Source organism: Ptychodera flava, chromosome 21 (genome assembly GCF_041260155.1).
Source record: "Ptychodera flava strain L36383 chromosome 21, AS_Pfla_20210202, whole genome shotgun sequence".
NCBI classification, from domain to species: Eukaryota; Metazoa; Hemichordata; class Enteropneusta; family Ptychoderidae; genus Ptychodera; species Ptychodera flava.
In genome coordinates, this window is record NC_091948.1 from 32,104,531 (window position 1) to 32,119,741 (window position 15,211).

The following is a 15,211-nucleotide window of genomic DNA, read 5'->3' on the forward strand; positions in this document are numbered from 1 at the left end:
AAAGATGTTAAGCCTAAAAGTAAGATGTTCCAAATGACATCACTGAGATCTGTTTTGTAATCCCGTGAATGGAAACTCCATTGTGCATATGTGTCAAAATCATGTGCTGTTCTACTCGTTTATTACGTATTTCACCTTATTAACGACCGAACTGATGTTGACTTTTCTGCGTAAATCTAATACTACGTTTACGTGTACCAGATTTCAATTTTGTTCTCAACTTACCTGAAAGAGAATCTAATTCCGCGTTCATCAAGGTCACGTAACATTCGCAGGGCTGTACCACCTGGGCTTCATTTGCATATGATAACAGTCAAATGAATATTCATGAAGCAATACAATTGAAAAGAATAAACGCATTTTATTGCCATTATCGATTACAATGTAAACGAAATGTTATTCTTCAGAAAGAAGGATAATTACACCAAAAGAAATAATTCCGTAATATTATGATCTACTTGTGACATCGTGAAATCTACCAGAAAATAAACATTTCTTAAATTGAACTATCAATTTTCAAGATACCTAAATCTTCTCACTCTATATGTTGCCGAGTTAGGTAAACAACTTGTGTAGACATGGACTGGCACAGTAAAGTAAAAATATTTGATAGAATGCTAGATAGACTTCTATCAAAGCGATAGTTCTAGATCCCTTGTTCTCGCATTAGTGCGTGTTGACAATGTTTATTTACATGATGTAAGTTCTTTATGTTTCTTGAAAGCTCTATTTAATCAATTTATTAAGAGATAAAGATTATAAAAGACCTGCTCCTTTAAGTTTATCGTTGGCGAAAACAAGTCGAGATGTCCAAAGGCAATGAAAAATTGAAGGAACTAGACCAAAGTAAATAGTCAGAGGAACAGTGTTTACAGAATTGACGCATGAGTAATGAACCAATCAACCATGATGCACAAAGCTGAACTCAATGCTGTGAGAAAATTCCTGATATTAATGAACTTACACAGAGGGTTAAGTTGTTTAAGTTTTGGAACATATGGATCAATATCAAGTGAAAATTGTCTTCTTCTTTCCTATTTGCACAAAATCAGTAAGAAGGTAGATTTTATGTATACAGTGCATATACTGTTACAGTATGTATTGCGTATTGTTGTACACAAAATGCAAGTTAGGTATAATCATCTTTACATGTACAACCAGAAATGTACATGATAGAGATAAAATTAATTCCGAACTGATTACGTCATAATGCTTAATGTAACCGACATTGCGACCTCGAACTAAATGATTATAATTATCTAACGAGATATATTGAAGTAGTCCCATACACTGGTAGCTCACTTAATTTATCATAAAAGGATGAAGCCTGTAATGATGCATAATCATATATCAAAAGATATAATGTGAAAAAAACTATGTTCATAACTTTATCATATTGTAACCTTATGATGAGCAGCGTTTAATTAGCGATGGATATCAATGATAATATCAATTGATGACTTTTAACAAGGTACTGTTCATATAAATGATAAAAGTTAAATGATAATTTTGGATTTACTTTTTTATACAAATAACATCTATATGTCTCGACGTAACCCTGAAACTGTCGTTGTGGAATTGTCTTTACATCAGTCAAAATTTAAAGATTTTTGTTGGATGGGTGTCAAGCAATACACATAGGACATACATTTAGTAATGGGAGAAATAAAGCGCCATGGTGGGGGAATATGAAATTCTAGGTCTGTTATCAGATATTGTGCCCGTTAGTGATCACTGAAAACTGTAATATTCTTGACCCTATTGGTAAAATACTTAGGATTATACAGGTAGTGAGAGCAGCAAATTATACTGTTTCCGATAAGATTAAAGAAAAAGCGTTATAAATAGTACGGAAGGACGATGTCGACTGACGGACACTGACCTTGCCAAGCTGTCTTTGTGTTCTACTCTGTGCGACTTCAATTCTTTAAAACTCCACTTATTCTGAAAAACTGATTTTCCTAAAAGAGTATACCAATAGCGATTGCCCGGATTGAACTGAGTGATAAAGTGACACATTCTTGAAGTGTATGAAGAGTGTTTCAGATCTATGGGATGATCATTGGACTGGTATTCTCAAGTTTGTTTCATATTGTTGTTTAGTTTGCAGATTTAGAACCTACAAAATAACATTAAAAAGTGCCAAAAGTTTTAGTTTGCTACAGGCAGTATGGTAAAATATATTTCCCTATTTTAGATTGTCACTTTATAAAACTTCACTCGCTTCGTAAAGACAACGATGAGTTGTAAAATACTCACTTTTTATGTGGAACGTTATTTCATCTATAAATTAACCGGAACCTTCTTTCCTCAAGAATAATAGAATGACAACAGCAACAAAACCACACTTTCTTATGCGGAATTACGGTTGAATTAAATATTTCATCCGTGTAAATTTTCATTAGTTTGAATGTTACGAATTTAAAAGCAGCCTGTGACGAAAATTAACCGTCTTGGAATGAACACGTAAAGAACTAGTGGGACATCTTTAAAAAACTAACTGGTTTATATTTTGTCGAGTGCTTCACGAACTCTACAACGTGTGGAGCGGTCTCAGTCAGAAAAATGTAACAACTTAGCCGGCTATTGAACCACTCTTTTTTGGGAGTGGAGATTTAGCCGAGCGGTTCTCTCTGTGGCCTCTCCGCTAGGCGACTGATGCCGTATGTTGTGGGTTCGAACCCGATTGAAAACTAGCCGTATCTTATATACGGATATAAATGTGCAAACGTAATGACAAAATTAGTCAAAGTCACACAATAACCCTATTCCTATGGAACATCATCAAAAACTTATCACATCTGATCACAGTGGTAAATGCTTTTTTATAGTCCGCTGTTAGTAATTGGAAGTGATTGAAATTTAGTAGGCCTTTATGAGTACAAACACACATTTACTTTTAGTATAGTGCTTGTTATACCATGTTCGATAGTTCAATTGGATGTACTGTTTAAGATTGTTCGCACCTTGGAATTGAAAGACTTAAACTTTTGCCCATTTTTTTCTCAGGAAACTTTAAAGAATTGTATTTCGAAATCAAAATCGGTACTACAGAAACAAATCCACGTGCACCTACTTATGAAATTCAAAAAGGCCGCCATACCTGTGTTCACTCTAAGCGTAAAAATACCATTTTTCGATTTTCACAAAAAATAATCCAGTGAAAACTTTACTCACTTCATTAATTTCAAAATAAGCCCTAACTACTGGTAAACCAAAAAGCATTGTGAAAGTTTGAGAGTCTGAATATCTGTCCTGGGGCGCACTCTATTAAGCAGACAAAATGAGCATTACTTAGCATGACCATTTAATCAAAGGAGAATGCGATTGATACTAGCAGGTCTTCACGTCATACACATTCTCCTGTATGGATATTATGGGATAGCGCTTGAGCGCAGTGAAACTAGTACTGTGAGCAGTGCATACTCAAACAAGCACGATATGAAAGCCTTCGCTATGTTTGTCTGTACAAGAGTACGAGACGATATCAACTTGTTTGGCCATGGAGTTCTCAGCACCACCAAATAGACAGTTATCACACAATCCGTGTAAGAGCCTTAAATTAATTGGGATAAATTAAAATGGAAACTTTCATCACAAATGGAAATCAATAATATATCTGGTGACACATGTTATCCAAGGGCAACGTTTAACAATCATTTGTAGCATTCGTTGAATCTTTCGACACATTCCAATATCGCTCCAATTAAAATGTTTATGGTACCTCTATCCCAGTCGAAATCGATGAGAAGTCGTTATGTTGTTACGCATTATCGCATCAAGTACGCAATACTAACTGACGAGTTGCCCCGGGGAATGTGGAAGCGGTGAACGGCGGAGTAGTGTCGGTTTAAAATTGTCTATGACTTTCCTCCACAGACTGCACTTTGTAAGTACCTGACAAGAGAGCATATTGAGTCGCTGACGGAAATCTTTACTCGAAAGTACATAACTACTAGTAGAAATTCTGCAATATTCCGTTGCAATTGTCTCGAATCGACTCATTTTTCACATAATCAATAAATGTGCAATGCGGCTCCCGCCAGGGAATGGATAGTCAATGTCAAAAAACACGATCGAAAATTCGTTTCTGTATGCCGTATAATCACTTGCCGGGAATAATACCAACTAGTACCGAAAGTTGAGACAAATTCCATGTCTACAAGGTTCTTGATTTGCCAGTCATACCCGATCGGTGAGTATGATCCATTTTGTACATTTGGAAGAGGATTACAATCTGAGCATGATTTGGTGACGATTTCTCTCCAGTTAGAATTCAATTCAGCTTGCTGGTTGGTCGGTACGAAGAGATCAATTCAGCTGTGGCAGAAGCTACATACTTATAGTTCATTTAAATTCAATTCGCGCGATTCTGGATATAAGTGGTGCATCAAGTAACTTTTGGTTGTCTCAATTTTTGCACCATGGAAAAGTTTGAATTGATCCCGCTAAGAAAGACGTAGCAACTTACTCGTCCGTCGAGTCTCCTTTAAGTTATTCTGAATATCTGAATAAGAATGAATCTTAAATCAGAATCCGGAAGCGATATCTTCTCTTGCATTAGGGGCAGCAAAGATAATGACAAACGAGCTGACCGTTGTAAATAATAGAAACAAATAAAGACAAAGTCTGTCCATGACCAAACATGCATATTTCCAATCCGACAATGCAGCGGAATTCTCCTCTTCCTTTCGCAAATGGTCGGCAATAAATTTTAATTCTTTTAATATAGCGTCCGTATTCCGAGATTTCACGATCGTTGAGTGGCCATTACAAATCGTCTCTTTCGTCACTATTGGTTTCGTGTCATCTTTGTGCTGACTGCTCCTCCTGTACCTCTTGTACATATTTTTCTCGGTCTTCTCGACGCAAGGGGGCGCAATGAATTCGCTCATTTCCAAATCTATGCTTTTCACAGGATCGTAAGCCTCGTACTTCCCCGATCGCCTTCTCTTGCTGCCGTTTGACGTGTTGCCATAGCGACGCATTCTAAGAAGCCATGGCAGCCAGTCTAAGAAGATTGACCTTGTCTGGAAATAAAATGCACAGAATTCATGAGTAATTTACTTTTCTGACAGGGTTAGATTTCTTGAGATTTTATAACATTTTATGATATAGCCTGACCGTGTGATCCGTCTACTGTAATTTAACTCTAAATGTGTTACAGTCAACATGCGATAACAACCAAAGTACACACGCTGTCTCCGCAAGGGTGGACTTGTAGGTACATCCAGTTTTCTAAAAATGAACCACTGACTGCGAGGAGCCCGTCCTGTAACATCCTTGTATTTATAATATTTTTAGAAATAACACGATTGGAACTAATTTGTGAGAATAGGATATTGGAATAATATTGGTTTAATCAGCAAATTAAGCCCATCAATTTCCTTTTTTTTTCTTTTTTCTTTTTTTTTTCAAGTCACTTAAGTTTCAATGGGTAATTTGTAATAATATTGCAACTTTCAGCTATACAGCACCTAACACTTGTGATAAATTTGAACAATTTAAAGATCCTTCTTATCTCCCAAATTAGTTCCAATGGTGTTAAATAATATTTAATAATTTGTAATGATCTGATAAGTAGGCGTTTCAAGTGATAATATTTCTTTTACACACCAAGAAATATTTGATGAAGTGGTTGGTTCAAGCGCTTGGATCTGAGATGCTTAATAGTACAGTGAATCGGTGAGGGCAACGTTTTCTGTAACTGGTTGGTTTACCACATTGTAATTTGTCCTTGGCGATTTGATGGAGTTCCAACAGATGTATGAAATGTCGTTTCTTGTCACGTTTTCGATATACTTTAACATAAACGTACGAGGGTTGGGTAAATTTAATCACGCAATAAACTCTTTGTAGGTAAGCTTTGGTAGGTAATTTGTGTTTGTATCAAATAAAACGGTGCAATATCTCTTGATCAAGTTAGCAAAATACATAGGCACAGCGGCCATTTTTGGCGGTAGAAATAAGTGTTGGCGTATGGATATAGCTTAGAGTAACTGTGGACTAATTGACTTGTCTGGGAATGGAAATGTCAAGACAACTAAATTGAGGGAAAGAGTATAGCATACTCACAATGGGCGACATTCCAGAGCTATCCGGGTGACGAAAATGGAAATTTAGACCGATGATTGTAAAGAGGACAGACATACCGACAATAATCATAGCACAGCCGTAATATTTTGCTGAAATTGAAAATAAGCAATACAGTTCCAACATCATTGTGAAAAAAAAATCTTGCTTTATGCTTTATTGTTTATACATTTAAAAAATATTACCAGTACCCTCTTGATCTTTGCTATGACGCCACAAAGACTGGTCATACGTGATAATTACATGAGAAATGTCTATTATGTTTTGTATGTCGTAAAATGTCGCGCCTATATAGTTTTTATCCAGCGCCCTCTAACACACTCACTGCAAAGCAACACTTCCAAAGTGCGTCTTTCACGATTTGGTGATTCATGCACGCTTGTTCCGTGTAATTAAAATGTAAATGTTTAACATCTTTCACTTACCAACAAGTGGGACAACTTCTGAGGTCGGAGGCATTGTCTCGGCTATCAACAACAAAAACACAGTCATCGAGAGTAAAATTGTAATACCTAAAATATAATAATATATGCAATTTATAACAAAATGCCTAAAGGGATGAAATATTAATTTTAATATATGGACAGCAGTCGATTCATAAAAAATGTCAACTGATTCTTCCTGTCTGGTTTTAATTTATGATTACCGATCATATCAAATTACTGCCTATATTAACTGCCTTTGTTTGCATTTATCATATACATGCCGGCAATATACTATTTCTATTGCCAAATTCCAAACAAATGTGGACTTTTTGTATTACGGTGTATAATGACGAAGAAATATCGTGTCAGCGTTTCCTGTCGAAATGGTGTTATCAGATTTTCATGTTAACTTGCATCTGAGTGAAATTAGTTGCTTTAACGTGAAATCGCTCTCCCCTAATATTAAATTTGATTCAATATTTCATTTAAATCACGATCTACGTGACACCAGCAGCAGCGGCGAGTCAATGGTTGTCGTATATACTAAAATTAGCAATGGCAAAGTGCATAATTTTTCATACATGAACATACGACTTTCCTATTTATAATAGATGTCTACCTCAAAATGATGTTGACAAAATACAAAGTGTTTTGCACTCTTGTTAAACCAAACTCGACACACTGTCATAGCAATTGAGCTACAGTATAGCTTACACTTCAATAATTCTTCGCTAACCGAGTGCTGTCTTGTGTTTGTCTTCTATGATAACTTCATTGTGTGTTGAATCATATTATACAATTTAGGTCTTATATTAGAAAGTTTATCACAAAATAATATCACTCCTGTATTTGACACATTTGTTGTTGTTGTTGCAGTTGTTGTCGTTGTTGTTGTTTCAGAAACTATGATGCAATAAATATAAACAGTGGTGTATAAATGGCAAGGCTGAAGACTTGTGCCGTAGATAAATCGATGGCTTTCATCGGTCATTGATTACAATGTCATACGGATTGTAAGGGTATAAGTGAGCGTTCAGTTATTATGGCCGGGGTTGGGCCGGCAAATTCTTCCTGCGCATCAGTCAAAATAAGTGAACCCCCCCCCCTACCCATTGTACCAAAAAATTGATGACCCCCCCTTTCAAGATGACAAAAATTTCATGACACCCCCCCCCCCCCCCCACATTGCTTGAGTAAAGCTGCACACACAAACATCTCGGGGTACGGAGCAATAGAATCCCCCAAAAAGAGCTTAGATTTTTTCAAATGACCTTCCTTACAAAACTCAAAAGGTGTTAATTCTCAGATTTCCCCTTCTGACTTGCTGTAACCCCTCAAAGGGGTTTGGACAGAAATTACTGGTGGATCGCAATATTTTTGCGCAAGCGTGTGTGTACAAAATTTTGATATTTGGATTTAATTAAAAATCAGCTGTTGATAATGTTGATTCACCATACATGGTATACATGTATTTTCTCATACATGTATGAGAAATCTATGTAATACTTTTTCAATGCAAAACTATACCTAAAGTATGCATTTATAGATGTTTGATAATTTACATAAATGTACTTAAATGAAATAGGGTTGTTACAACTGGCATATGGACAAAAAGTTTGACCTTAGAATTTCACCAAAAATGTTCATCCACTATACATGGGAGTCAATGATAAAATTGTGAATAATTTTTTTCCAATGAAAAACTTGGTATACTTGTGCATATACAGATGTTCAATAATTAACATAATTTTACTTGATTAGAATATGATGGTTAAAGGTGCATATTATGTGTATAATAAATCTGATTATAGAACTTCACTGAAAATGTTCATCCACTATATATGCACTGTAAAAATAGCGGACGCTAGACGCGTCTTTACGCGTTCAAAATGTACATGTCGGTGTTCAAATTTGAACGGCTAGTGTTCATATTGTTAACACTAGTGTTCATAATATTAACAATGATGTTCTAAACCTGAACACTATGTGTTAACAACGATCTCCTTCAAGTGTTCAAAAACTCAGCATCACAGAAATTTTACAATACTGTGAAACAATTAACAGTCTTTTGTGTTTTTTTCCTTTACAATGGCTATATTAAATTTACTATTGCTTCACTGTCCGGCAAAAGTACACGGATTTTGGTGTAACGAATTTCACACTAAGTGAAAAATATTTCCGGCCTACAATTGCTGAAAGCATGTTTTTTCTAAAAAAGGAAGTATACAAAATAATTTTACACGTTTATTACGGGTTGAAAGTTTAAAAATTAGAAAAGAAAATCAGAAAACCACCATGAACGTTTTAATTTTAACATCGGCGTGCAAGGGGCGTTCTACTTCTTAACACTTAGTGTTCAAGTTTGGTGTCTTTCCTATCCCATGATGCATCAAAACGGAAGTTGCGACATTTTTCTTGTAAGCGCACCCTGAAGTCGTGATCGTGCGGAAGCAAGACCAGAAAGGGTAAGTTTCCTCTCCAAAATAGTAAACGGTGTTGAAGTTTGAAGCATCTGTATTATTATCCTTTGAAATTATTTTTGTACTACTTTGGAATAGCTCAAATACGTGAGAAAAAACCTTTTTTCTTTCAGTGGCTGCTATACCAACAACTAGCTGTGACTACGCAGTGGTACTTTTGGCCATGGCGTATCGATCGATCTCACTCGGGTCAAGGGTCATCACAATACAACTGTAGTGATAACCCTTGACCTGAGCGCGATCGATACGCCTTGCATAGACGAGCATAAAGTTGGCGTCATACTCATCCTCATCCTCAGCCTCAGAGGTCACGTGAAAATGAGGATGAGGATGACGCTACAGCGTCAGCTCCACCGGCGTCAGATCTGATTATTCCCGAATGCGTCTGATGGAATGATAAGTGTAAAAACGACTTTAAAAATGTGCTCCAAGTTTCATATCACTGTAAATGTTAATTAAAACACAGTGGGATTTGCATTTCATAATATTTAGTTACCTCTCCTCTCAATATCCGTTTCTCACGTTGTAGTTTTAACGCAACATTCTGAGCCTTAATTTCCTTAAAGTTCAAAGGTTTTATGTTTAATACATTGACTTTTCAGGCCTCAAGTCATAGTTATACAAGTTAATTGTTTTATATGTCCTCTGAATAATTAGGGCTTTCATATCGCCTCTCATGGTGGCGAGTTTTACACATTTCGGACCATGTATAAATTTTTTTGCACCAAATTTTGGAAAATCTTAACGCAAGAGTTCAGAGGATACCAACAAACACATCCGCGGAGCTATGGACTGAAAATTACGAAATTTCCAAAAACTAGTCCATATGAGATATTCTAACGATAGAATATTACCTGCGAACCAGTTTTAGGATTCAAAAGAAGTTGAGAAAGAATGGAGTTGTTATTTTCTTAAGTAATGGCCGAATTTTATCATTTATCCGTCATCGGGTAGCGTAACTTCCGCAATCTTTGGATACGACGCTGAAGCTGATGCTGAGTAGCGTCATTTCAGCGTCAGCTAGAAAGGTCACCTGAGGATGAGGATGAGGATGAGGATGACGCCAACTTTACGTTCGTTTTGCATAGTACCGCTGCGTAATCACAACTAACATATGTCTTTTAGTAAACACAATCGCATTTAAAACATCAGTTAAACATCGTAGAGTATACAATGTATTGTTTCAGCATATGAGAGTTTGGCTTTTTAATTTTAATCAATTGATCACAAGAAGCAGCAAATATATATGAAAGTCTCCACTTTTCCTTATAATAATCAGCCCCTTGTCTTTCATTTAAAGTTTCATCTCGCCATATTACCTATTGTTGCATTTTTTCAGGATGTAAAAAGTTGGATTTAACTGATAATCTAAGAGTTGTTATAGAAGCTGGTGGTACAGATAACGAAGAAGATGAGTGTACAGGTAGCTGTCTGGAAACAAGCTTGAGAAACTCAGCTCATCTCTAATGTAGATTTAAACTTCCAAGGGTCAGTAACTGAATTTTGATAAATTTCTGTATTTTTATTCTGAATTAATCTAAGCTTTGGTAGCATGCTATGATCAACTAAATGTTGCTGGGGAATAAGCTTTCACAGACGTGTAGTCTCCCTTATTTAAATTAAAGCTGATATTTATTGTTAGCTCTTTCAAAATGTGTACATGAAAATCCATACATGCATTTATGAAAGTCATCTGTACACTCAGTCTCATCCATTTGAACACCATCTGACATCTTTGTATTTGCAGGCAGCTTTCAAGACAATATGACAAAATGTTTTTACATAAAAAAATTCAGCCTTGAATGGATGTGAAAGCGACAGACCATTCAGAGTAAAAATGTCCACTCTGAATTACTGATTTTTCTGAAATTTTCACTCTGAATTTTCTGTCACTTTCTGCTTCAATTTTTCATCCCCCCCCCCTTGCATCTGATGAAGGAGACTTCACGTACTTTGAAAGCTTATGCCCTTGTAACATTTAGTTGATCATAGCCTGCTACCAAACCGTAAATTATTTTGTATTGTAGCTCAACACGTCTCTTGTACTTAGCAACTGGTTTTTAGCTTTGCTGTCAGCTAAATAGGTGGATGTGTAGCATTGTCCTCAAATTTGTACTTCCAAAGGTTTTTAAACAGCCTGTACGAATCCTTTAATATTTGGATTACTGGTCCCCAAGGGATTACCTAATCAGATATGTTCAAATTATGATGAAATATGCAAATTTATATTTTTGAGGCTAATTTTGCTATTTTTTGGAAAAAATCTTCTTCTCTTTTACTGACGTCTTCAATATTTTGTAAACATGTCCCTAAAAATGACCATCGTCAAATTTGTGCTAGTTGTGATGAAATATTCAAATTTTTATATTTCATGGCAATTTTTGTCATTTTTGGTCAAACAATCTTTAAAAAATCTTTTTCAAAACTGCTAATCGAACAGCTTTGATATTTAGGACATAGATCTCTCTACTGGTAGTCTTTTTCAGATTGTTAAAATTATGCAGAAATTTGCAACTTTTTTTTTTTGGCATTAAAGACATTTCAGACATTTTTAAGACATTGGGAATTACCAAAATGTGATATATTCAAGTTATGATGAAATGTTCATTTTTTCATTTTAAGGGTGATTTTTACCATTTTTAGTAAAACAAAATTGTATAAAAATTAATAGCAGGGTACACCAGAATTTGAAAGGTTTTTACGAATATGTTTTAAATTTCTGAGAGGTATATTTTTGAAATGTCACCCATTTATTTCAGGGTTTATTTAAAGATATTACAAACAAACTAACCTTTTTTTTATGAAGGACTTTGTTGGACAAGGAAATAGGTTTTACCCTGCCAAGGACCCACTTCCCCCACTTTCTGCATGTTGTGTCTTACTGTGACACTTTGACAACTTGACATGTTGTGTTTACTTTAGTGTGGACAACTATATGCCATGTGCACCAGAGAAGCCTTGACTAACTTCTTTTTTCTTCAAAATTTACTATTGTCCATATAGGAGGAAATGTCTTTAAGAAACCATCTTACAAAAATGGAGTATGCATTTCATACATATACGTCTTTTCAAGACAAGAAGTGTGCCAAATTTTGAGCTTTTTCAGATGATTTTTGTACGTTTTAAACAAGTATGAACATAAAACGTAATCCACAATATGGTGATTTTTATTGCTTATGTTTTTGATAGGAAGGTGTTAACACTGTTGGTTTTTTCCTCTGACAAACTTTACATACAAAGTTGCAATGTTTATTTACCCATTTTACAGTAAATTATTGTATTTTACTCTAGAAATGTTTCGTGTATTTTTAGAATAAAATAATTTTACAGGAAATCAATGGTCTGTAATGTTATTTCAAGGCTTGAACATACCGTGAACGCCCAAAATTAAAGGTGTTCAACAAGCGCGCATCATGTGTTCTAGCCTTTAACACACTTATCGTTGAACGGCGTCCATGCGTTCAAAAAGTGTTACAGCCCTTTGAACGCGTAAAAGCGTTCAATTTTTTGAACACATTTCCTGTGCAACGTGTGTTCAGATATGGAACACCATGGTGTTCCATATATGTCTTATGAACACGTAGCGTTCAAAATCTGCACACGTGTGTTCAAAAATTGAACGTTGGTTGAACACGTAGTGTTAAATTTCTGAACGTCTGGAAGCGTTCAAAAAGGCGTTTAATTGGTGTTCTATCCTTGAACACTTAACTTTACAGTGTGGGAGTCTATGAGGAAAGTATTAATAATTTTTTTCCAATACAAAAATAGGTAAACCCTTGTATTTATGTACTCTTGATAATTGATATCAATGTACTTGATTAGATTAGGGTGGTAACAAATGGATGTGTTCGCCAGAAATTGGATTTTGGAATTATACCAAAATGTAGATTCACTGTACATGGGAGTCTATAAGGAAAATGAATAATTTTTTTCCAATACAAAACTATCAAAATCTGTGTATTTATAGACATTTGATAATTCATTTTAAAGTACTCAGTTAGCCTAGGATGGTTAAAGGTTGATATGTGTGCAAGAAATTGGATTTTGGAATTTCACCGAAATGTTGATTCACTATACATTGGAGTCTATGAGAAAACTAAGAATAATTTTTTTACAATGCTAAACTAAATTAATTTGTGCTTTTATAGGTGTTTGATAATTGATACAAATGTACTTGATTCAAATAGGGTATTTAAAAGTTCAGATGTGGACAACAATTATGATATTGGAATTTCACCTAAAAGTATTATTTAACTTTTCATGGTACTAGTAGTCTCAGTACAGGTAACTGTTAAATAATTTCCCTGACAAAACTTGCTATATCTCTGATATGTAAGTAATAGGAATTGTTCATCGCCTTCAGTGCAGTGAGCTTGATTTACAATAAGACAAGCCTCAGAGTTGTCAAGTCAAGATGTTCATGTGACAGATAATTATACTTTTGTTCAGATTTACAGGTGAATAACTTACTAAGAGAATGAAATCATGCAACAAATCATTTTTATCTCCCTCAATATTTCTGAACACTGAAACTGCTTTTTGACGGGACGGATACTTATGAAAATTAAGTGACCCCCCCCCCTCTGAGCTGTTTGAAAAATACATGACCCCCCCCCCCTTTGCAGTTTTCAAATTTAAGGTGACCCCCCCCCCTGGATTTTGCCGGCCCACCCCCGGCCATAATAACTGAACGCTCCCTAAATGGACGTAACAAGGAACTACTATTATCCTATTGTTGGGAGTTTTTGTTTACAATTTCATGATAACACCATTTATTTCAGTTAATTATGTCGACCTTTTCGTGAAGGAGCATGTTATTTGAGATTTGTAGTGCTATCTACAGAACTATTTGATGATGATAAATTTGAAAATCTGAAGACAAGTGGAAGAAAATCTAGTAAAATTCTAATAACTAAATACCTAGGGTCAACTTTTCTCCTGAATCGGCCGGCAGTGTGAAACCAAATATGGCCATGGTTGTCATGAGTGCGCACGGTATAATCAAGTTGAATCCGTAGTAGAGAGTTCTTCTCCTAATATGAACATAAAACGTAATGTCCGGATAAGGCTCCGGACAACATGGGTATTTATATTCACTGCGTACAGCTGGGACACCTAGAAAAATAAATAAGACATCATTTTTTACATTAACTCACATCATCTCGATATTAATCAGTGCGTTGTGAAGGTAATTACTACAAATAGTCTCTGACGTAGTGTACAGCTACGCAAGTGTGATTGCCACTTCAAGATTCTAAATTTATCAATGACACTGCAATGTCTGGCGTTGTAAATCACTCAACAAGCGCTTTCCGATTTTGCTTCTTTCAACTGAAAATGATGCCAATCAACCATATGTGATTTTTGCACCTCGCCCTATGTTTTCCGCAAATTAAAACATATGGATGATATTGTTTTTTTAACTATCCCGAAAAATATCCACATATATGTCAACACTGTTATCGCAAAGGCTTTGTCAACATTTAATTAAGTAATTATATCTCAAAATTGAAAAAAGTACTAACCGTTGCCATAGTTTCCATCAATAGATAACAATCGCGTTGATAGATTTACGTAGACAACTTCCCCTTTATGTTTAGACATGCATCAACGTATCAAATGGAAACGAGGTTCCAAATTCCAGATTACTTTTTTTATTACTTGTTTTGATAATCGTGAACAAGATAATAGCTAAAAATGTTGTAAAATCTCTATGTTACATGTACTTTTTAAGGAGCACATGTTACGCTTCAATCATGGAGATCAGAATTGTTTCTGAGTTAAACAGCTCCCCTAAACGCCCAAACATTATTTGTGATCATAATTCTACAAGCTAGTTCTCAATTCACCAACTTCAATCACGCCGTTATATGTGTGTCCGTGGATAATGTTGGCCTGCTTACAGTGAGGAAAAAAACCTAATTTCATTTCGACCGATTTGTCCTCTGTCATGAAGGTCTAACTTTGTTGTGGAAAAGAGAAGGTTACACTACGATGTTTGTCAAGTCAGGTAAACACGATTGGAACTAATTTGGGATAATTGGATAGTGAAGTAGTGACTGTTTAATCTGCAAATGTAAGCTAATCTGCTTTTCTTTTTTAAGTTATACACTTGTTTTTTTGAGTAATTTGTAATATTACAACATTCACCTATAGGACATCTAACACTTTTAAGAACTTTTAACAATATGAAGATCCAAGTCTCCCAAATTA

General features: G+C 35.3%; 1 protein-coding gene across 1 annotated transcript in view; it reads right to left on the bottom strand.

Annotated features, from left to right (window-relative positions):
• Positions 1-341: 341 nt before the first annotated feature.
• The window catches only part of LOC139122041 (neuronal acetylcholine receptor subunit alpha-7-like), a 51,090-nt gene continuing 36,220 nt past the window's right edge, over positions 342-15,211 (bottom strand). Inside the window, exons 6-9 of the mRNA XM_070687405.1 lie at positions 13,919-14,113; positions 6,519-6,605; positions 6,076-6,185; positions 342-5,030 (exon numbers count right to left, since the gene is read on the bottom strand). Coding sequence (XP_070543506.1) covers positions 4,530-5,030; positions 6,076-6,185; positions 6,519-6,605; positions 13,919-14,113 — 893 coding nt within the window. The 3' untranslated portion in view covers positions 342-4,529. The remainder of the gene's footprint in view (positions 5,031-6,075; positions 6,186-6,518; positions 6,606-13,918; positions 14,114-15,211) is intronic.